The 22616-nt window shown below is 34.1% G+C and overlaps 1 protein-coding gene across 2 annotated transcripts; it reads left to right on the top strand.

Moving 5' to 3' along the window:
- Nucleotides 1-11265: 11265 nt before the first annotated feature.
- On the top strand, nt 11266-20360 carry LOC123524354 (pancreatic triacylglycerol lipase-like). 2 transcript variants are annotated; one of them, XM_053538956.1, is made up of 7 exons: nt 11266-11518; nt 12904-13123; nt 13634-13828; nt 16719-16959; nt 17333-17437; nt 18179-18262; nt 18777-20360. In XM_053538956.1, the coding sequence occupies exons 2-7, from the start codon at nt 12914-12916 to the stop codon at nt 19010-19012; spliced, it is 1071 nt and encodes a 356-aa protein (XP_053394931.1). In that variant the 5' UTR covers nt 11266-11518; nt 12904-12913; the 3' UTR covers nt 19013-20360. The 2 variants fall into 2 exon arrangements, with proteins under 2 accessions (XP_053394931.1, XP_053394932.1); XM_053538957.1 differs by having other exon boundaries at nt 11269-11518; nt 13657-13828.
- The last annotated feature ends 2256 nt before the right edge of the window (nt 20361-22616 follow it).

Below are 22616 nucleotides of genomic sequence, written 5' to 3'. Positions count from 1 at the left end.
TCCTGTAAAATCGTCTAGTGACTGTATGACCAGATGGACAAGAAACTTGAACGACTGGCCCACTAGAATTAAAGAAAATTGCGTACAATATCCTTTTTGAACTTATGGATCTCTTGGCAATACAGGGGCGTTTTTGATATTTTCGTTTCCATTGCTGATTATCAGTCATTCTCTGTGGCTCAAACATGTGCAGACAGGTTTCGTCACCTGTTAGCAAGTTAGAAATAACCCGACTATTACAGCCTTTGTATGTTTTCAAAAGTTCCCGAGCACATTTCAGGCGTTGTTTCTTTTGCTCTTCAGTGAGCAAATGAGGTACCCACCTAGCGCAAACCTTTCTCAGGTCCAAACGCTTTTTCAGAATTGTTTGCACACTGCCTTCTGATATGCCAGTACAACTGGCTATATTTTTCACCGACAATCGCGCATCCTGTTCGACCACAGCTTTCACAGCGGCGATGTTTGCCTTGGTAACCAAGGTTTTAGGCCTACCAGAAAAGGTATCATCTTCGACAGATAATTTCTAAGCTTTGAAAGCTTTAACCCACCTAAAATCTGTGCGCATTGAAATGGCCTGAGGTCCATATATACCACACAATTCATCAAATATCTGCTTTGAATCTATATCAAGCCTAATGCGGCATTTAATATAGCTACGAATTTTAGTCTTTTCGTCCATTTTACAATGTGACAAGTAAATTGGTCAGTGTACATGACTGCATGTATTTCAATTTAAAATAACTCGGTCAGTTGAAAAGCAATTTGCACGAAATAAACGAATATCGTTAGCTATTGGACACACCATTCATGTGCAATGAAGCGTTTTAAAAAATACCTGGGATAAAACTACGGAAGCCCATTAGTGACAGAACTTTTAGAAGGACCCTCGTATGCAGATGCTTCTCGGCCACAGGTTTATGGCGTGTATTCAAGTGGAATCTCCTACCCCACCAAGATACTATCCTATCCATATGCTACAATCCCGATCATATAGAAAAGGTAAACATTCTTGTTTAACGTGGGTAGTCGACGAAAGTCCCCACCTGGAATGGATGGAACAACTTTTTTCCAGCCTAGTCCACGGCAAGCGTTATATTTATCTCCCCAGCATCCAGTCTAGGCCGATACTGCTGGAAACAGTACCAATTTAAGTAAATCACCCAGCACTGAACACTAGTCGTGATATCGGCCGCGACCGGGAATCGAACCCGGACCGCTGGCGTTGTAGTCCAAACTGCTAACCACTGCGCCACTGACTCCCTGATATACTGAAATAAAAGAAACATGTTCAACATTAATATAACATATCATTACTGCAAAAGTCTTTTTTGGCTAATTTTTTATTACAAACGTCTTTTAGATAAATTATTCCCAATTTTTCTGACACATATTATTTGGACAATTCTCAGCCGACTTCTTTAAACAAGGTGTCAACAGACGCATACATAAACAGGCTTAAAATCAAAAGAATTCCATAAACATTTTAAGTAAAGGGTTATCGTAATCCCAGAACTTAATATACAAATAACTGCAACGAGTCTCTACCTACACAATACAATCGCTCATATTCTTACACAAATTACTTCGGTATTCTTGAGAATCACATCAGCAACGCAATTTACCGATAGAAATCGCATCTAAATCCTTAATATGTTGCTGTACGAGATGATGTTTTCAGAGCGCTTCTCAACTATTCTTTCCGTCAACCATTTTGATTTCGATGACACATAAGTGGAAGACGCGCATATGTGCTGTTGTCATATTCTCACCATAGACGTCATCTCCAAGCAGGAAACCAGTACTTTCTACATGTATGCTTACATCAGCTTTTTTTTAGTTTTAAAAGGCGATAAACCTCATTCTTAAAAGGCACAACTTTGTAAATTTAGGAAAAGCAGGAACAGGAAAAGGCTTTACTGTAAAAAGTATTGATCAAAGTAATTGATGAAAAGGCAGATGGGGATGTTTGAATTGGAAGCGTGTCTATTATTGAAAATAACTTGCATTGAACGGTACAAAATGTCCGAGATGATGACACAGTTGATTAATTTGAATTATTAAACATCAAACTTCCAATGGAGAAATTTCAATTTTCAGGTAAATATAGTTTGGCTATGTTCTTGTTTAAAATGAATAGCAACTTTATACCTTACCGCAAATTTTAGAAGGCCAATGTTTATGCATGATATTTCCAGTTATTACATAGGGACTTATGAACTATTAAATCTGACTCGAATAGTGAATTAATACAGTGACCTCTCATCAGTGTTTAGGATTGAAAGGGCCAGGTCTGGCTGAATTCCACATATGAGCCGCGCCATTAGAAAACCAACATAGTGGGTTTGCGACCAGCATGGATCCAGACCAGCCTGCGCATTCGCGCAGTGTGGTCAGAATCCATGCTGTTCACTTTCAAAGCCTATTGCAATTAGAGAGACTGTTAGCGAACAGCATGGATCCTGACCAGACTGCGCGGATGCGCAGGCTGGTTTGGATCCATGCTGGTCGCAAACCCACTATGTTGGTTTTCTCATGGCGCGGCTCATATATAAATGATATGACATCTTTAAAGTAGAATTGAAAGCAGTATACGTTTTAAAATTTTAGATTCGTGTCTTGTACTTCTTTTTAGAAGGTGTAATGTAATACCTAGTTTTATAATTTTCTATTTTGGTATTTCTTTCGGATAATTAAGATTTTAACTGTACATTTCAAAAGTCAGACAAAACTTGTCAACTCTACATGTGCAGTAGCTTCAGGGTGTAAAACATTCGTGAATTAATTACTAAGTTTACGGAAGTGAAATAATGTGTCTGTTGTGTTTTCCTGTATAATTCTTTATAAACTCAGTATACTCTGTGATCAGCAGAGAGACTGCCCAAGTGGCGGGCTAAGGGACTCGTTCCCGCTCTCATGAACTGAAACTTAATAAGCTTTGTTAAGAGCTAGTTTGAAATATATTTATAATTAAGAAATGTTGTTAAATAGATCAGTAAACAGAACTGTTTTAAAAGACTTATTGAACATTGATTATATTCATGAAATTAGACTGAACATTTATAAGTTACTGTGCATTGCTCTTCGTATGAAATAAATGTTAGAACTGTTGTAATGTGTTGTGTTCAAGACAAGCTTCAGGTACACTACGCTACAAGCACTTTTATGGTGCCGTGACCAGGATGTCGGACTTCTACAATGGGTTGTCGCGAGATCAATGTGCAAGTACTACCACTATAAAATGACACGCCGAGAACATGGCCAACATTCCAATACATTGCCAGTAGTTTCGGCAAAAGTAGTCTCCCTTGAATGTACACGGATCGCGGACCCGATAACGTTTATCGATAAACAGTTTTACTATAGATTCGTATAGGAAAATATATTTCATGCATTAAAAACGTATTTTTATCGTTATCTAAAAAAATTTTATAACCTCGTGAAGAAATCTTCATTTGTTGCCCTTTATTTCAATATATTTTTTATCGATGTGATACAAAAACTTATTGCTTCCATTTTTGTTTGAAGTCGATGACTATGGTTTCTATGTATTTCTATATAGAAATTTTTAAAAGATCGGTTATGTCAGGTTTTAAAAGGCTATAAAAGTATTTTCTATCAAAATGACATTATTTTATAACCTCGTGAAGTATTCTCCATTGTCTGAACATTGTCTGGGTATTTTTTATTTTAAAATTGAGTAATGACAAATTGCTTCCATTTTAATTTGAAAATGAAGTAATCGCAATTTTGAGCACGCTTTTCACAAATATTTACTTGACGGTACGACGGCACAAGGCAATGCGTATCAATATGTTGCATATCTTTTTTGAGCGTTTTTTTTTAAATTTATTTATATAGTATCACATATATACATAACATATACTTTATTTGGCATAAAATGACATTATAAAATGACATTAATTGATATATTATGAATAAAGGTAAAACTTTTTTGAATTTACAAACTTTAAGTCATATCTTTAATTGGAAAATTGGTCTTAAAAAGTCCGCATTAAATTAAAGGCAATTAGAATTAATTCTATGTAATTGCTTTACAAACTGTGTTCCGGTATATTACAATAAACTGTTCAATAATTGAAACATTTCGCGAAAATTTTGATATATATGGGCCTAAAATATTACATACAACCATGGCTTCTTTACATTCACTGATCACTACGTGAACGTAAAAATATAAATTACAAATTAAAGAATGATGGTCATATTAACCGTGATGATAATTTGATTTATTTACCCGTGCATGCATTTCAGTAGAGGATGAAAAAAGGTACACTTTATGAAACTTATTATTCAAATTGAAAACAAAATAACAAGTAAATATTTATCAAATACAATAATCACTTTCACCGGTATATGACCTTTTTCATTATCATGATATTGGCAGATATCTTTTATGAAAACAAATACATTTTTATAGCTATATTATTATTCTACATTCCATAAAGGAAAACTAATTCCTACTCCACAAATCTTCACGGTCCGATGGGGACCCCTGTTGTGCAAAATTGCCCATCAATTATAATTAGCGGCTATTACATAATCGCTGATAAGCAGCAGATAAGACGGGGTTTTAGATTGGATTATCGTGGTGGACACCTCTTCGCAAATGTTTTATGGTCTTAGCGCGAATATTGTGAAACAGTGAAGTTTTATTGTAATACAATAATTTTTGATAGCAAATAGTTATTTTAGGTTAATTGTAAAATGTAAGATAGTATGTGTTTTAGACAATTATAAAATGTGTTTTTTTAACAAATGTATGTATAATATAAATGTGCACAAAGATGACTCAAATGAAATATTGAACTTATATAGTAGTGGATCTAGGCATTTAGAAAACACAGATAACACTAGAAATTGCCAAAATTTATATATGTGTTTAATTCAGTTTAGGTTGTATTGTCCAGCTGTCCGAAACTATTCTGAAACAAACTGTTTAACTGCCTTAATTTCTTTTATAATTTTCTACATCCATCTAAAATTTTATGCAAAAAGTATAATAAGTAAAAAAAGTACATCTGTGATCAATTTGCCGATAGATAATTTAATAAATAAATATCTGTTTTATCGTTTAAGCTGTAAGAAGATATATATGGCAAGACATCTCTACTTAATGTCTCATTTGATGATTTTTATTACAGACATATTTTGGGGGTAATTAGCATAGCCTGGGGTGTTTAGCTTGTCTTCATCCGGTGTATTCGCAAAGGTCCATAAAAACTTAAAGGCAAAGAAAATCTCTTACAGTCAATATGCAGTAATTGTCATAATCGAAATTTTCAGGGCGATAAATTAAAAATAAATAAATAACACGAGAACATAATTTTACAACATTACGCTTTACAGCAAAAAGGTGAAAAGCTTTCAAAAAGGATTGAAAGAAAAGGAATTGGTTTGTGTGATGCTTTATCCTTTACCACTAAAAGTGGCATTTTATTATTTTTATATTTTCGGTCCATGCATTCAACGAAACTTATAACTTCACCCAGCATATACATGACAGAAAATACACATTACATACGCATGATGAACAAGTATTTTTATCGTAAAATCGTACATTTTACTTATTGTTTAATATATAATTATTTATAACTCATGGAACAATGTCGGTAGCAAAGTCCATGAAATACAATTAATTACAGTAGCTTAAAGATGAGTTATATTCTGCTTTAATTTGCATACTTCAATAATTCTATCTAACCAAGATGCGTTGCTCAGAACCGAGTTTACCTATATATGCCAAACAGCAGGTTTATCGATAGTTTGGTGTAAAGGGAAACAACTACAACGGCGCACAAGGCAAAAAATCAATACCGACAAGAGTTGCGGTTCTCGTATATTTCACGCTCAAAGTTGGGGATGATAATGTGATGCCGCTAACAGTAAGACCTTTATTTTCATACATAGTTCTTACAAAATACAAGCCTTTTCGGTTATAAAAACAAGAAATTATTTGGCGTTTGAGATGAAATTAAACAAAAATGTTCTTGATCATGACGAATTTTTATTATGATACGATTGTAGAGTTATAAAATGTAGCAAAAATGCTGAAAAAAGTAAAGGATTAAAGAAACTCAAGGAAACCTCAAATATTTATCTGTGTATATATAAAGATCCTATTTTTTTGTTGTTTATGCATATGTCATTCTGTAAATAGTAATTTTATTGATACCCAATGGTGCATTCTTATATTGTAATTGTAAAGGAAATGCTATAGAAGCTTAAATTCCTTGAAACCATTTTAATAGTATTAAATGGTGTATCCTCTATAATGTGTCCATTTTTGATATGGATACTAGTAATTAAAACTATAGAGATGCTGTGCTTTCGCACGGGTTGAACGTGTAAGTACACGTTTATTTAAGGCACTTTTGAAAGCAATTTTATTGACTATTTATTACTTGTATATAGATTCATCGGAGTACAGTTATATTGATTCGAGTGTTTAAGATTAATTAAGCTGAATTGATATTTTTGCGTTGTAGCCTCAAGGCAGGCTTGTCAACCGCATCTAGGGAAGACGACGTGTTATGATATAATATAAAAATCCCTTCAGGTGTGGAGTTAATTACTCTGAGTAATATGTTGTAGTACATAATAATTTGTAATATTAATACAAAAAGGCTCAGGGATAAGGTATGAATGTTAAAATCGCCCCTATACTAGGTTCAGTATGTAGACTGTTTTTATTGAAAATAACAGTTTGTGGTCATTCATGGGTATAAATATATTCAGCTGTTCGTTAAGTAAAAGAGATGTTGTACTCCATCATTGTTATGCATGTAGAAGCATAACTGATTATTGTCATTAATTTGTGTAAATATTGATTTCAATGTGTTTTGTTTGCTTGCAAATTTGTTTATTTCTATGTAAGGTGTCATACGGTATAATATTTGACGTTTTGCTAGCGTTTCTTCTCTTGTGTGAAATACTGATTTTGTCCGTTGTCTGTTTTAGACTATAGACTTTAAAGAAATTGATACAAGCTTGCACTTAATATTAAGAACTATGAAGATTAAAAAGGCTTGATAGCTTATGCTCACATGTTCATATGAATATACCGGTGAAGGATTTAGAAATAAAAACAGTTCTAACACAACATTTGTAAACAGTGACCTACTACAAAATAATATGAACTTGGCATTTCAGAAAAAAAAAAACAGAGATAAATAAGTGTAACATTCACATTAAAATATGACAGAAAAGGAGAGACATTTCACTGAATATCTTGCTACGAAGTTATTTTATTCAAATTAAAATGCAATGAATGGACTTAGCATGCACAGTAGCATAATTATTAAATCAAATGCATATTATCGAATGGCAAGCTGAAACAAAGAAGTATAAAATACACAGAATGGCAACTGGCTGTAATCTCGCGTGAGCTCGTGTCAGAGCGTGATTCGGCGTTATCTTACTAAAAACAAACATCGGCGAGCATGGAGTTACAATTTGTACCTTTAAAACTACATTTAAAATACATGTTAGCTTCTAAAACAAAATTAGTTTAATTTGAAATGGTCTTAAGACACGAAGTACACGGTTTTTTGCCATCGAAAGAAGCGTGGTCATACGGTGATAATTATTTTACCGATGAATAATTGCTTTCGCATACAAAATGGTGCGTGGAGAAAGCGCCACTTCCGGTAAACGAGATCTCGTTTTTTTGTCACGGGAGGTTGGCGAGATTTGCTCTATATGCCTTTCAAGTTGCCAATCTATTTATCTTTATAGCTCTTAGGCTGAAACAACAAAAAGTTACATGACATTAAATCGCAGATCTTTAGAACATTCTAGTACACAGAGGAATGAAACCACGACTATCGAGTTGGATATGGTACGATGAAGTTTTGGCGATTCAACGTTCAAGATAACATCTCCTTTGGTGGATATCGTTTGGCTAAACGATGAACGATGGTAGTGGACATTCTTAAGAAGCTGACGGATCGAGAACTACCGACTGCTGATACCATGGTCGTGTAACGTTATACTACGGTTGGATCAATGGTTATGTGTAGCAGATGTCAATTCCACCTGCCAACTGGGAACACCAATGGAAAATTTCTCATTGCATTTGTTTAACTTTATTTCTTTTATCACTTGTTTTTTTTTAATTAAATTGTTATATCTAATCAATTGATTTTTTTCATCATAGACTAGTACATTGCTTATGATCAAGAAATCACATATTCATCCATCTTAAAATAATATTCAAGAATGTTTATCTTAATAGTAAGGAAAGTAAAAATGTGTTAACATGCAAACTAATAAACTTTCATATATCTGAATTTCATGCAATGTTAAACAGAATTTTAATTGTGCTTTCTAATTTCAGAATTTGATGTATTTCTACCTATTGATTCAGAATATCCGTGAAAACACAGACATTGAATGGAATCCCTACGCAAAGTGGCATATTCTAAATATGAAGAATGGAAATGACTTTCATTACGTACAAATGTGTGACTGCGAATAGGACTATATCGAATAATGAATGCTACATACACATATGAAATGATGTTTACTGTGTAACTTTTATAATGAATTTTGTGTTCAAGTTATAACTTATTTGTATGTTTAAGCTATGTTAATCTATCATATGATTTAATTTCTAAAACCTAAACAAGTAGGGATTCCTGTTTATTTGATTTCATTGATGTATGCAAGGGAACGAACAATTAAAGGAATATCTCCTGTCTCCTTGATTGCCGTGCCCTGTTATATTGACACATTATTCAATTCCCCAATATACAACTTAATAGTCCATATTAGTTGCATATTTTAGACTTCTATAATTTTACTGTTTATTTAGTTCATTCAGACATTTCAACCTTTTTTTTATTCTTTTTTTTCGTGAAGAAATGAAGGAATTTGTAATGTAATACCTAGTTTTATAATTTTCTATTTTGGTATTTCTTCCGGATAATTAAGATTTTAACTGTACATTTCAAAAGTCAGACAAAACTTGTCAACTCTACATGTGCAGTAGCTTCAGGGTGTAAAACATCCGTGAATTAATTACTAAGTTTTCGGAAGTGAAATAATGTGTCTGCTGTGTTTTCCTGTATAATTCTTTGTAAACTCAGTATACTCTGTGATCAGCAGAGAGACTGCCCAAGTGGCGGGCTAAGGGGCTTTTTCCCGCTCTCATGAACTGAAACTTAATAAGCTTTGTTAAGAGCTAGTTTGAAATATATTTATAATTAAGAAATGTTGTTAAATAGATCAGTAAACAGAACTGTTTTAAAAGACTTATTGAACATTGATTATATTCATGAAATTAGACTGAACATTTATAAGTTACTGTGCATTGCTCTTCGTAGAAAATAAATGTTAGAACTGTTGTAATGTGTTGTGTTCAAGACAAGCTTCAGGTACACTACCCTACAAAGGGCATAAGTACTTTTGATGGTATGTGTATATTTTTTATTTTATACTGCACATTTGGTGATTATAGTGTATAGGTTAGAATAGTCATTAATGTGTGAGTGACAGTAATCTTTATATAAACAGAATTTAACATGCTTTGTCTAACATAGTAGTCTGAAGCGTTTTTCATAACAGATAGTGCTCGAACCCACGACCTTCCTAACTCTAAGCGGGCGCTCAACTACTAGGCTACCTAGGTGATTCATTGACGCTTCTTACTGGATGCAAATTGGTTCCATTAACCACTGAAGCATTGCCCGCTGAATACCGTCATCAATTAAACCTGACTAATTACTCACTGAGCCTGAATCAGTCAGATAGACATTACTCCTCGGACCCAACTGATGGTCTTTTTTCACAAGTAGGAAAGCCTACCATAATTTGAAAACCTATGTTATCGGGTTAAATTCGTTGTGCTGCAGGCAGTGGGTACAAGCAAGTTACGACGGGTCAATGGTATGAATATGTATGATGGATGGAGAATGAATATTGAAAGTGTTACAAACTCGCGTAGAAATTCAATGATGTTCACCTGCAGGTGATGTCAAATGTTTAACAAAATCCGACTGTACAAACAGAAGCCAAAATCAGAAAAGCCATAAAGTCCGACATCATGATTATCATCCAGATATTGCGCCAGGGAGGACTGAAGTAGGTTTCCTTGTTTTCACTTCTTTCACTTTTCGTTTCTTAGGGATCATGGTGTTCATTCAACGTTTTTGTATTATCGGGTCCCGCTTAAGTAGATGGTAGATTGGAGAGTGGGATGGGGGAGTGAGGCGGGATTTGTACTTTCCATTGCTTCTCCTGAACAGTATTAATCAAACCGAGGCAAGTTAACATTGATTGCATTCTATGCTTTCAAATCTTCTTAGAATCATTATACAATTATCGACTTTTTCATAGGTTGATATCAGGATTTATCAACCCGAAAAGAGTTATATTCACCGAGCAGGCAAGCTCAGTGAATGTAACTCTTTTCGGGTTGATAAATCCTGATATCAACCTATGAAAAAGTCGATAATTGTTTTATTACACCAATAAATGTATAGTCAGTCTTGTTATTACAATTGTATATTTAATAAAGAAATAAGGAATAAATTTAGACCAAATCAGGTTGATATTGGTTTTCCAAGCACCTACTTCGATCTATTTTTATTTTCGTACTATTTATAACCCAAGATAAGTTGATATGATATATACTCATTAATTTTCGAACAATTTTCAGCCAATCAGAGAAACAATAGAATACAGTCATGTAATAAAAATTGTATTAACTTTGGTCTGTCCGCATTTGACACTGGTGTTTTCACAATGGTGGTTGTAAAATTTAGTGTTTTTCTTGTGACGGCTGTTAAGTCTACTCATATGTTTAAACAGTCCAATCTGTATTTAGCAGCCAGCCAGGAAACCGGCACAGTCTGGCTATTTAAGGCAGGTGTTTGCTAAAAACAAGTTGAAATTAGAGTAAAAAGTTTATTTAGGAAGTAGTTGACTTGCGTACTGCAAGTGGTACGTAAATTATGAAAGTCTTACATAATTTAGTTTACTTCTATATACAATAAACAACATCTCCAACAGCAATGGTTAAATTTTGGCTAATAAAATACTTATAGCCAGTAAATAAATAAGCAACGGAACAGTTTTAGAAGAAAAAAAACTGTTTTGTGTCGAGAGAAAACACTAAATTTAAATATTGAATTTTCTACGCACACAAAGTATTCTTAAGATATCCCAGTATGATTTAAACAAATGTTACACTCTCCAGGCTATATTTAATATAATATGCTCAACTGAAACGTGTTTCAAGCGACATGTTGAGAATTGATTAAGATGTGAAAATGAAGAAATGTTAGTTTATGGAAATATTTGTCCAAGGAAGTACATTTATTTGTTGTTTTATTTTATGTAGAAAGATCTTTGTAAAATAAAAAGGAGCAGTAAATGCCGATCTTATAACGAATTTATTTGTAATTAAAACCATTCTTATTTTAAATACTGTGCCAGAAACAAACAAATCTAGGTCTTTTTGGATACTAACGTAAAGAGTGGTTAAAATTTTATACGGGTACGTGTTTAATTGTGTTTATCTTTGGATTCAAAACATTGAAATTTTAGCCGAATTTAGACGGATACAATCATAAAACACATGTTCAATCTACGAAACCGTAAAAGCACATGGTTAACTATATTTGGGATCGTAAACCTTCTAATACTTTGATATTTTTTTTTACAATGAATATGTTTAATAACTCTGAATTCTTTGAAATAAACGAGAAAAGGTAGACACCAGTTTTAAATATGGATTAATTGATTAACAAGACTAATCGATCGTGCTATGTATAACATTACTGTAACATATGTTACGGGCGTTCCAGGTTTTATTTGATTTTTTTCAGTATGCACGCTATACATAAACATAATAACAAACTCCAACAATTATAAATAAAAGACACGCGATCATAGAGGACAACTGTTATTTATAAACGTGAAAGAATGAAAAAAAAAACATATCAGATTATTTATTACTCATTATTCTATATCAGTAAGTAATTTAGAATCAATATTTGTGTGCTTTTTGGCGATCAGAAACCAAGTCTATAATTGAAATTAATTTCCAAGCTATTTGATTTGTCAGATTATTCACACGCTTTGTTTAAAGTTATTATTATATGTATGCTACTGGGTCAAATAATATTATGTGGAATAATTATGTCATACGCAACATTGCACGTGGTCGACCAGTTAGACGGTCATTTTGTTAAATTTTCAAAGTTTTGTAGAAGATTTAGACATTTTATTGTAGAAAACTGGTTGGAAGTAATACGTATATACTATTCATATAAGATGGGTAAATTCTGAACATGCCACAAACATTTTAACTAGTGCTAAAGATCACCTGTAAACACAGACTACATGGCTTTCAAGACATGTATAGTTTCACTCCCATTTACAAAAATACAGTATAACCTGCAAATAGAGACCGCCTGCAAACAAACACTAGCCGTTATTTATTTATAATAATCAACGGTTGCACATAGGGTTTACTCTATCACCCAATTTTACTAATTTAAGGTTTCGGAGGAAAGATCAAAAGGTAAAAAAAAATGCTCCAGGTTCCTATTCGGACAATTTGTAAAGCACCCTACGAGGTGTCTCGATTTAAAGTAGCATTGGGCAGACCTTTTGTAATTTAAGTTAAAGCGTACTAGTAACAGGGAACTGAGCTCGCAGCCTCTGGTTTCGTTGTCCAGCGTCCATAACATTTGTAATATAAACAGCAGCTTTATCAAGATGTACATGACCAGTGTTTAGAAACATCATTTTTATCAAAAGAGAAAAGCACTCTTATCAAATGTAAATGACTCTCCCCGCCTCGCACGCACGCACGCACGCACACACATCCTCCCACGTACAGTTGGCATGATAACATGATAACCATTATTATTGTAGACATGACCCCATGGACAAATATGCAATGCGGAAGAAAACTATTATGGCAGTTTTCAACTGGCTTTTGTTCATCTTCCTATTCGGTCTCTGTATAGTGTACGTAACACCGAAGCCGCCGGCGGAAAAATGTTTCATTATTGGCGATGAAACCAAATGTTTTAGTAATGGAACGCCATTCCATGAAATAAGTAGTTTGCCCGAAGATCCAAGTGAAATACCGGTAAGAAAGTTAAGTATTTTTTATTTTATGTAACATTAGCAGATACTGAATTAAAGAAAAAAACAACAACAACAAAAACCTCAATAAGAATATCATCGCTTTATTTCTTTAGTTGAATGAAAATTATTGTATAAAGACAGGTTGTACGAATAAAGAAATAATTTTAACTAATGACAAAAACCAAAAGCTAGTTCCACAAATAATATACTTTATTTTGAATTTCCGTAACAAAGGTTGTCTAAACCAATATTTCAGTTTCTAAGTGGGTTGTCAGGAATGTAACTTATGCAATTATTATTACAAATGGTACACGAAGTTCAAATGAAAAAATCCACTTTGATAGACATGCAGACTGAGCATCAATGGACAAATATTTTTATCATGATGAAAAATATTACAATTATTGTAACATTTTTATCCCACTGTAGTAAACATCCTTAAAAATTTCTAAATTGCATCGTTACATTTTACTGTTATGTAACTTCATTGAAACGATTATTGCTTATCTAGACAACATTCCGTTTGTATGTTAGAGGTCACCATCCTGAAAAAATATTCAAATTCGGAAATGAAATATCGCAGTATATACCGGATAAAGATACAATTTACAATGGTACGAAACAGACTGTGTTTATTACCCATGGTTGGCATGGACGCGGGAACCAGGATTGGATTATCAGGGCTAAAAACCATATCATGGCTCTGGTAAGTACAGCTTTATTTTAAGGGAATGCCAAAACACGAAGCCAAATGGTGAAACTATCCCTATTTTGGAGAACAAAAGGAAACAGTCAGTTAAACTTCGAACATATAGCGGTAGAACCTGTATTTTTTCATATATTTTAAGTTTGAAGTCATATCCGTAGCTTTTTTCGGGTACCTGCTTCATGACCCCAAATGTCTGTCCGGCAAGGACAGGTACCTGTCTCATGACCCTAAATGTCTGTCAAGCAAGGGAGGGAATTGGCCTGCCGGATGACCCTAGTTGTGTGTCCGGCATGACTGGCCCTGCTGGAAGACCTGGAAAATGAAGTTTAACAAACAAATGTAACATTTCCTCCTGTCGTGATTTGTCAAACACCCACATTGAGAAGAATATTCATATTATAGTTGACTTTCAAGCCAGATATTATAGACCTGAAAATTACGTTGTAATATTGTACATTATCTGCCGTTGTCGGTATAGCCGTATTAAGCTCTAATAACCTATGTCACGTGACTAAGTTGGCAACTTTTATTAGATTGATTGATTACTTTCATTTTCAGGTATTTCTAGCTATTCGAAAGAATTATGCAACAGTCTAAAATGTTCAGGGTATTTTTTCACTCTGTCTTGTGCAACGCTGAGTGGTATGACAAGGCTTTCATGCTAAATGACGCTTAGGATGACGCTGTGTTAATGTGTCAGTCAGTATAGTTAGCAAATATATGTCTAAATAGTTATAATAAGTGTGTCTTATAAATAGAACAAAAGTCCGTTAAAATACTTAGGTCACTAGGTCGTGGTGGGTCTTTAAAACCACCTGTACAACCGGATTTTGTTAAACATATGACATCACCTATAGGTGAACATCATTGAATTTCTATGTGAGTTTGTAATACTTTCAATACTCATTCTCCATCCATCATATACAGATCAATCGTAACTTACCTGTACCCACTGACTGCAGCACAACGACTTTAGCCCAATGAAGTGGTTTTCGAATTATGTAGGGATTCCTACTTTTGAAAAAAACATCAGTTGGGTTCTAGGTGTAATGTCTACCTAACTGATTCAGGTGGTGTTAATCTTTTTTCTTATATGTACTAAGTAACAGGCATTTTCATGCAAGATTTCTTCTCGTTTGATGTTCAGCTGCAGATAGGCAATAATAAAATTAAACAAGAAATCACAGACTTTTACCACTTGCCTTGAAACTGTTTGTACAACTCTCCGTTACCGCCCAATGCGCAGGTGCCCTTGGGACGTGTATTTCTATCCGCTTTGTAAAGCATGACAGATATCATTATTCTTCTTTTCAGCATTTTTATGCCCCGGAATCAAATATCAAATGATATGAGGGCATATTGTTTTGCTCTGTCTGTTTATCACAAAGTTTAATCATGCTTATAACTCAATCATTTCTACATGTTGCTGGATCACTTTGAAACTCATATACATATTTCTGCTGGACACAAGTAATATACATTGATGTAAAGACATTTCACTCTGACCTTCAAACACTTACCACATTTTCAATTTTGGACACAATATTTTCTTTCTTACTGGATCCCTTTCGTAATAACACACTTAAAAAGTCAAGTTTTTCAATGGCAAACACTTACCAAATATATACATTACTTATTTTCCATCTACATTGCGCCGGCCATCTTTTTGTAGACTTGTATTGCTTGTTACAAGGTGTGTTTGTTTAATTCAGTGACGATGTGTGGATTTCGTCACCATTACAACTTATCTACATGTACATTCAATACTTTTTCTCGAGTTTCTATTATAGATTTAAAGTTGTTATATAGAATTTCTGGTTCAAAAGTTAAAACGTCTAAATCTAAATAATCTTACAAGATAAAATAAAGGGTTTAGTATACAAAATAAAGTTTCGTTCAAGTATGAAAATGTTCACGACATAACTTACTTTCAACAGGTATCTGCAGTTTCAATTATGTGGCACTATAATATAATATAAGTTTTTGTTGTTGTATACTAGTATTTTGTTATATACATATAAAGCATTGATTAAATAATATTACTTAAAGTTATGTGAACATTAGCAATAGATTCGTTTTATGTAAATATTATTCGAACATATGTCGCCATATGTGTCGATATTTTCGCTTGTGCCACATAGGTCTAAGACCTTCTGGGTGAGCTTGATACTAATATATTCCAGATTCAGATGAATGTTATAACTAGTGGTATGTTTCAGACACGGCCAAACTGATAACAATTGGTACTGTTTCATACTCAGGAGAACACGATATCGACAGATATATTTCAGACACGGCCGCACTGACGGCAACTGATACTGTTTCAGTCTCAGACGAACGTGATAATAAATGATATATCGCAGACCCGGCAAAAGTGATAGTTATCGGAAACATTTCATACTCAGACGAATTTGAAAACGATTTATATGTCTCAAACTTAGCTAAAGTGATAGCAACTGATAATATTTCAGACTCAGACGAACGCGAAAACGATTGATGTATTTCAGAGTCAGCAAAAGTGATAGCCACAGATAATATTTCAGACTCAGACGAACGTAATAACTGATATGTTTCAGACTCGACCAAGGTAAAAACAATCGATAATATTTCATACTCAGACGAACGTGACAACAATTTATATATTTCAGACTTTGCCTAAGTGATAGCAACTGATGATATTCCAGAATCAAACGAACTTGATAATAGACTGATATATTTCAGACACGGCCAAATTGATAGCAATCGATAATATTTCAGAGTCCGACTAACTTGGTAACGACTTATATGATTAGACAGGGCAAAAGTGACAGCAACTGATAATATTACAGACTAGGAAAGTGACAGCTGTTGACAGTATTTCACGTTAACGAATGATGATATATTTCAGACTAGGGCCAACGTTATAACAATTGACTGGAGAGCTGGCGCCGCAGGATCTTACTATCAAGCTGTTGCCAATAGTCGCTTGGCAGGAGCGGCTACAGCTTATGTAATGAAAGTTCTGCACCAGACATTTGGAACTAGTTACAGCAATATGCACATGATAGGCTGGAGTTTAGGGGCCCATCTCGCCGGTTATGCCGGCGAAGAGATAAAAAAGTCTGACAATTTGTTAGGAAGAATTACAGGTAAAATAAAGCTAATAGTATTTATATTCAGAAATGTACATTTTGTGATTATTACCATTCTAACCTTTACGTATTTATTCAATTATTATTGTCAAAAGTAAGTTTTTTTTTATTGAGATACGGCTGTTTGAAATCCAGTTACAGGCAGACACATTAATATAAATTTTGTAAAAAAAAAATTCCACTGATGTCACGTGCTTAGACAGGCGCTTGATTGGTGTTGCACATTTAATTATCTCTCATGAAAAAAAAACAAACTCAGTCACATCGAGTCATTTACTATATTGCTTGGATATTTCTAATACTTTTAACTGAATTATAAGATGATGAAGATGCTTTGAACTTATCAATGCGTGTCAATTTCTTTTGAAAGGTTTGGACCCCGCAAGTTTAGGCTTTACAGGTGACGGGAAGAAACGTGTAAGACTTGATAAAAGTGATGCTTCCTTCGTAGATGTCATCCATACGGACTGTGATTGTAAGTTAATACTGTTGTATATGCACACTTATAACTTATTTCTTACCTTTATTTTCAAATACGCTTTGTGACGTCCCTTCGACCATTTGTAGCGACAAAGAAATAGTGCTATTTTATTTGCAACCTACTAAATTCTATATAACACGATAAAATCGAAATAATACACAGCAGAAGTATATCAAAATAAACTGAACACTCCTAGTCTCTTTTACATATACCGCACAGAGAAAAAAACTCTTAGTCTTAGCTATCGTGAACTTATTCCACGAACCGTTTAACCTACTTCATTAACGCACATTTCTGCTTTATATTATTTCTTAAATAGACTTTTTTCAGGTAAGATTGCTAGTCTTATCAAGAATACGAACCCAATGTGTTTTACATGTACTTTTATTCCGGCCCGTCTCGACGGGTCGGTATTACGATAGGATTTTGTTGAAAACCAACGAAAAAGACCGAAGCCTTCGAATCGCATCGAATCCCATGGAGGTTTTAGTACCTTGCTTAATATGTGAGTTACTGCAAACTCAATGGAAAGTTTAGAATAAGCTATTGCAATACATAAACCCAAAGAGACTCTTGTTTTCTTTTTTGCGTAAGTAGTCGACGGTATACCTCAGATATTTCAGTCTCTATTATGTTGAACATTGGCATAATTAATAGGCCGTGTACAAAAAACTAACCTTGTTTCATTTTAAAGGAGGATAAAAGTAATAAGTCACTATTATTCACATTTTACAGCTGGAAAGGGAATACGAGAAGCGATTGGTCATGCGGACTTTTATCCTAACTACGGTGTACATCAGCCGGGTTGCAAGGACAAACGTAAGTCTGTAATCTTAACACTTCAATATCTCTTACTAAAATACAGAGCCTATTTCAAAAGTACTAGATATCATTTCTTGTTTGATGATGTAAAAGAATGATCCCAATTTATAAATGCAGTATTTGTGCAAAAAGATTTGTTAGAAACGTTCAGATATCGCGCTTGCTATAGACAAAGCTAATCTTTGTTTGTTTGTTGTTGATTTAACGTATTTTTTAAACATTATTTATGCAGTTAATCTAACCAGTGTTCCTGGATATATACCTGCTCTCCGCAAGTAACTGCCATCTTTTCCACATGAATCAGAGGTAAAGAACGAATAATTTCAGACACAATATCTTTTATAAAATCGTCACGGAGAACATATGCCCCGCCCGGGAATCGAACTCACGACCCCGCGATCCGTAGATCTGCGTTCTCCCTACTGAGCTAAGCTGGTTGGCATAATGCTAATCTACTGTACATTTCATACATTACATGTATATATATTCAAAAATGTCTTCTGCAATTCAGATATGTGCGATCACGCCAGAGCGCCGGCGTACTTTGGTGAATCTATTATACATGCTTGCTCGTTTGAGTCAAACCCATGCCCGTTATCGAACATTTTGGCTCGGTCGGGATGTAATGCAACATGCACGAGCGGGTGTGCACGAATGGGATTTTATGCAGGTTATGAAGCAATGCTCCCGAACGGAACATTCTACCTCGAAACTAACGAAGCTGCACCATTCTGTATAAGCGTATGACACAATTTACATGGTTGACAATTTTAGAGCAACATATTTGAACTAAGGGGTATTAATGTCAGGACAACATCATCAAAAAAGCATGCTTAAATATTGTTTGAGTGACAATGTCTTTTTGTGTTTTATATCAACTTGTGAAGTACGTGAAAGAGGTGTTTCAGCTTTACGGACGGAAGAAAATAATAACACTAAATTCACCCTATTCACTGTCATGAAGAAGGTATCCTTTCCGTATTTACGTAATCTGCACAAAATAAGTGCAAGATTACGTTAACCCTTACCCTGCTATATTTCTAAAATGGACTGGTCCATCTTTCAATTTGGACAGTACCACATATCATTCAAAGGGGTTTTCACTGAAAATTTACTGACTGAATAGCGAACAGTGCAGACCATGATCAGACTGCACGGATGTGCAGGCTGATCTTGGTCTGCACTGGTCGCAAAGGCAGGATCATCTGCCGCCAGCAGGCTAAGGGTAAAGTTACAGTCTGCTGTTATATGTATATTATAGTATTTTCAAAACTTTTCAGTTTTAAGGTAACATGTCACAACTTTCTTTTTCTCAGAATGTTTGAAAGTAAATCTCCTACTATCCAATATTGGGTAGGCCTAAATGAGAAGTCAGATTTTTTTTGAAAGTAATTAGTCACTTGCTGTTAAATGATCACTTATAGAGTATTAATTCCTGTTCTACCAAGCTTTGTCCATGGAATATTCAGAAATTCACGACGTACATGTTTCCCCGCTGGATGGAAGTGTCAGTAATTGTGTACTTGTATGTTCTGCATAAAAATGATTCTATTGACTGCGTCATCAAATTGTCTTTTTATCAAGCTATGGTTAAATCCCAGTACTTAGCATAACAGGCCCCGTGTTCACAAAACATTTTCAGTCTCAGCTGAGTTTGATAATGAAACTTCATTTGTTATTTATATCTAAATAGCATGTTTAAAAACTACATTTTAAGTTAATAACTATTTCAAGTGCATGACTATTCAATATTGATGGTCAGTTTAGTAAAATTGATATTAAAATTTCAAACTCAAACTCAGCTGAGACCAAAAAATGTTTTGTGAACACAGGGTCAGGACTACGTACGCCTCTAAATTTACGTTTGTGGCAAATTCAGTCACACAGCAGACAAATGTGTTTCAAAACGATAAAAAAGATTACTGAATCAGTTCAATTAATTTTGAACAAAGTAGAAAGAAACTATGTCACCATCTTTATTGCATGCAGATTTTATCACGTTTTATCATTTACTGGAGTATTTGATGTCGTTTCTTTTTAAATGACACGATTTGAATATGGTCTTGTAATGAAATAAAATATCATTAAAATTGTAAACTGCATTTGTTATCACTTGTTATCTAGGAAACCACTTCCTTCCTTGACATTATTCATTGTAGATGGCCTATTACAATATGTATCGTTGCAATAATTAATTGCTTGTTATTTGTATTTAAAAGCATATTACATAAATTAAACATGCATGTAATTCTAATCAAACTGATCTTTGTTTGATAATTTAACTTATCTTTCCTCCACCCCTTCCAACTGTAAGCCAATTCCTTTTACAAATTTACAAGAACTGAGTTAAGGTGATGATCAGAGAGCATGTTTTATTAGGGCTTCACGCTCTTTTTTTACGTCAACGGTCATTACATTACAAGACAGGCAAGTATGAAATTGACACATTGCAACAATTCCTTGTGCTTGATACCCGCTTAATAACGCACATTCTCCGAGTACCAAAATTAATACATATCGTTTCATGGTAAACAGTCTTTGTGTAGTTTTTATCCAATGTAAAACTTAATTTTGGTATGCGGATCTGCAGGTATCGGGACAGAGCAGATATCGTTTCACAAAGAAGTGTTTCCACAAAAGAAATCAAAGCGCTCAAAGCGCTAATGGTGGCTGCTAATCAATGTGTAAAATATTACAAAGAAAGTGACATTTGAGGAATTCTTAATATAAACCAGAAGAATTTTTTTTGGTGGGGGGGCGCAAAATATTCAGCTTTGGTTTTAAAATTAATCCTTTTTTCATTGTCAGTCATTGTTTACATACACCACTGATTCTGTCTTTAACGAATAGTTTTGATCCTTTTTGATTATTTGTGACGAAAACAACAACTTAAATTATTTTACTGTAAATAAATAATATAAGCTTTTTTCTACAAACCATTCAGCTTTTAAGATTTCTTTCTTAAGCTTTTGGACAGTGCCTGTCATTAATTATATACACACTGATTTAGTCCTTATCGGATAACTTTGGTTTTCATGAAATTTTTGTGGAAGAAAACAGCACAAAACATGCACCACAAATGCACCTCAGAATTTCAATTCTGCAGCCAGTGTATTTAAGAGGCGCATTAATTTTCACTCCATCTGTTATACCGGTACTCAAAAGTCCGCTAGACATAACAGCAGGCTTCGCAAAAATGTTGGACATTTAAGTCAGACAAACTTACAACTTTAGTCAGACCGTGAAAAAAATCGAAAAATAAATTATGTAACTGGCGAAACGAAACCGTTTTAATTTTTTATACATATTTGTATCAATCCAGATATTTTGAGCCGCACCATGAGAAATCCAACATAGTGCGTTTGCGACCAGCATGGGTCCAGACCAGCCTGTGCATCCGTGCAGTCTGGTCAGGATCCATGCTGTTCGCTTTCAAAGCAACTAGAGAAACCGTTAGCGAACAGCATGGATCAGACTGTGCGGATCCGCAGGTCCATGCTGGTCACAAATGCACTATGTTGGTTTACTCTTGGTGCGACAGAAGTGAGCAGAATCTGTCTTAAAACAATATTCAGTTTTTAAGTTGGTCAAATCTGTTATCCGATGGCTTGATACAGTCTGACATATTGTCGTTTCAAAAAGGCGAGTATTGATATCATCACTGCGCCCGTTGATAATTCGTGTTTTGTTAGACGAAATTGTACCGAATACATGTGTATCTATGCGTTAATATAGTATCTTATGTTGTACATTTGCTGAAGGAAGATTATCCGTGAGGGAATATTATTTAGAAAACATACATGTCTTTGATTCTCATAGCAGGTCACATTGCAAACAATATTGAATGAATTTTAGCAGAATATTCTTTTGTTTTGTTCACTCTCGTATTGCTAAGCATGTTTAATTATTTTTTTGTTCTTAATATAACGATGAACTGTATACATGTTTAAGTTATATCAATAAATTACTGTCCTGTTCTGTTCTGTTCATAAATCATCTTACTAAATTAGTGCGCTTATTAGTGTTAATTGGCAGTAGCAACGCCTGAGGAAATCCGTATCACTGCTGATTATCGAATTTCTATAAATAGCCTAATTAACATGTGGTCATATTTTCGATTGTTTGAAACGACAACGAGACTGTCTAAAATTCGGTAACATTCTTAGATCACTAGGGTTGCATTAACATAATATCTTATATTTTGATAGCTGTGATTGACGAACATTTAAGTTTATTCTGACATACTTGAAAATTGTTACAACTTGCTGGAAAAGCTATGGTAGGTACAAACTGGTATTGTCTATGGACCGGAAATGTTCGGAAACTTTTCCGTTGAAATTCCGTTTCTATT

Source organism: Mercenaria mercenaria, chromosome 3 (assembly GCF_021730395.1).
Source record: "Mercenaria mercenaria strain notata chromosome 3, MADL_Memer_1, whole genome shotgun sequence".
In the NCBI taxonomy this organism is placed as follows: domain Eukaryota; kingdom Metazoa; phylum Mollusca; class Bivalvia; order Venerida; family Veneridae; genus Mercenaria; species Mercenaria mercenaria.
Note: the sequence above shows the minus strand (reverse complement) of the source record. Positions and strands in the feature narration are given on the sequence as shown.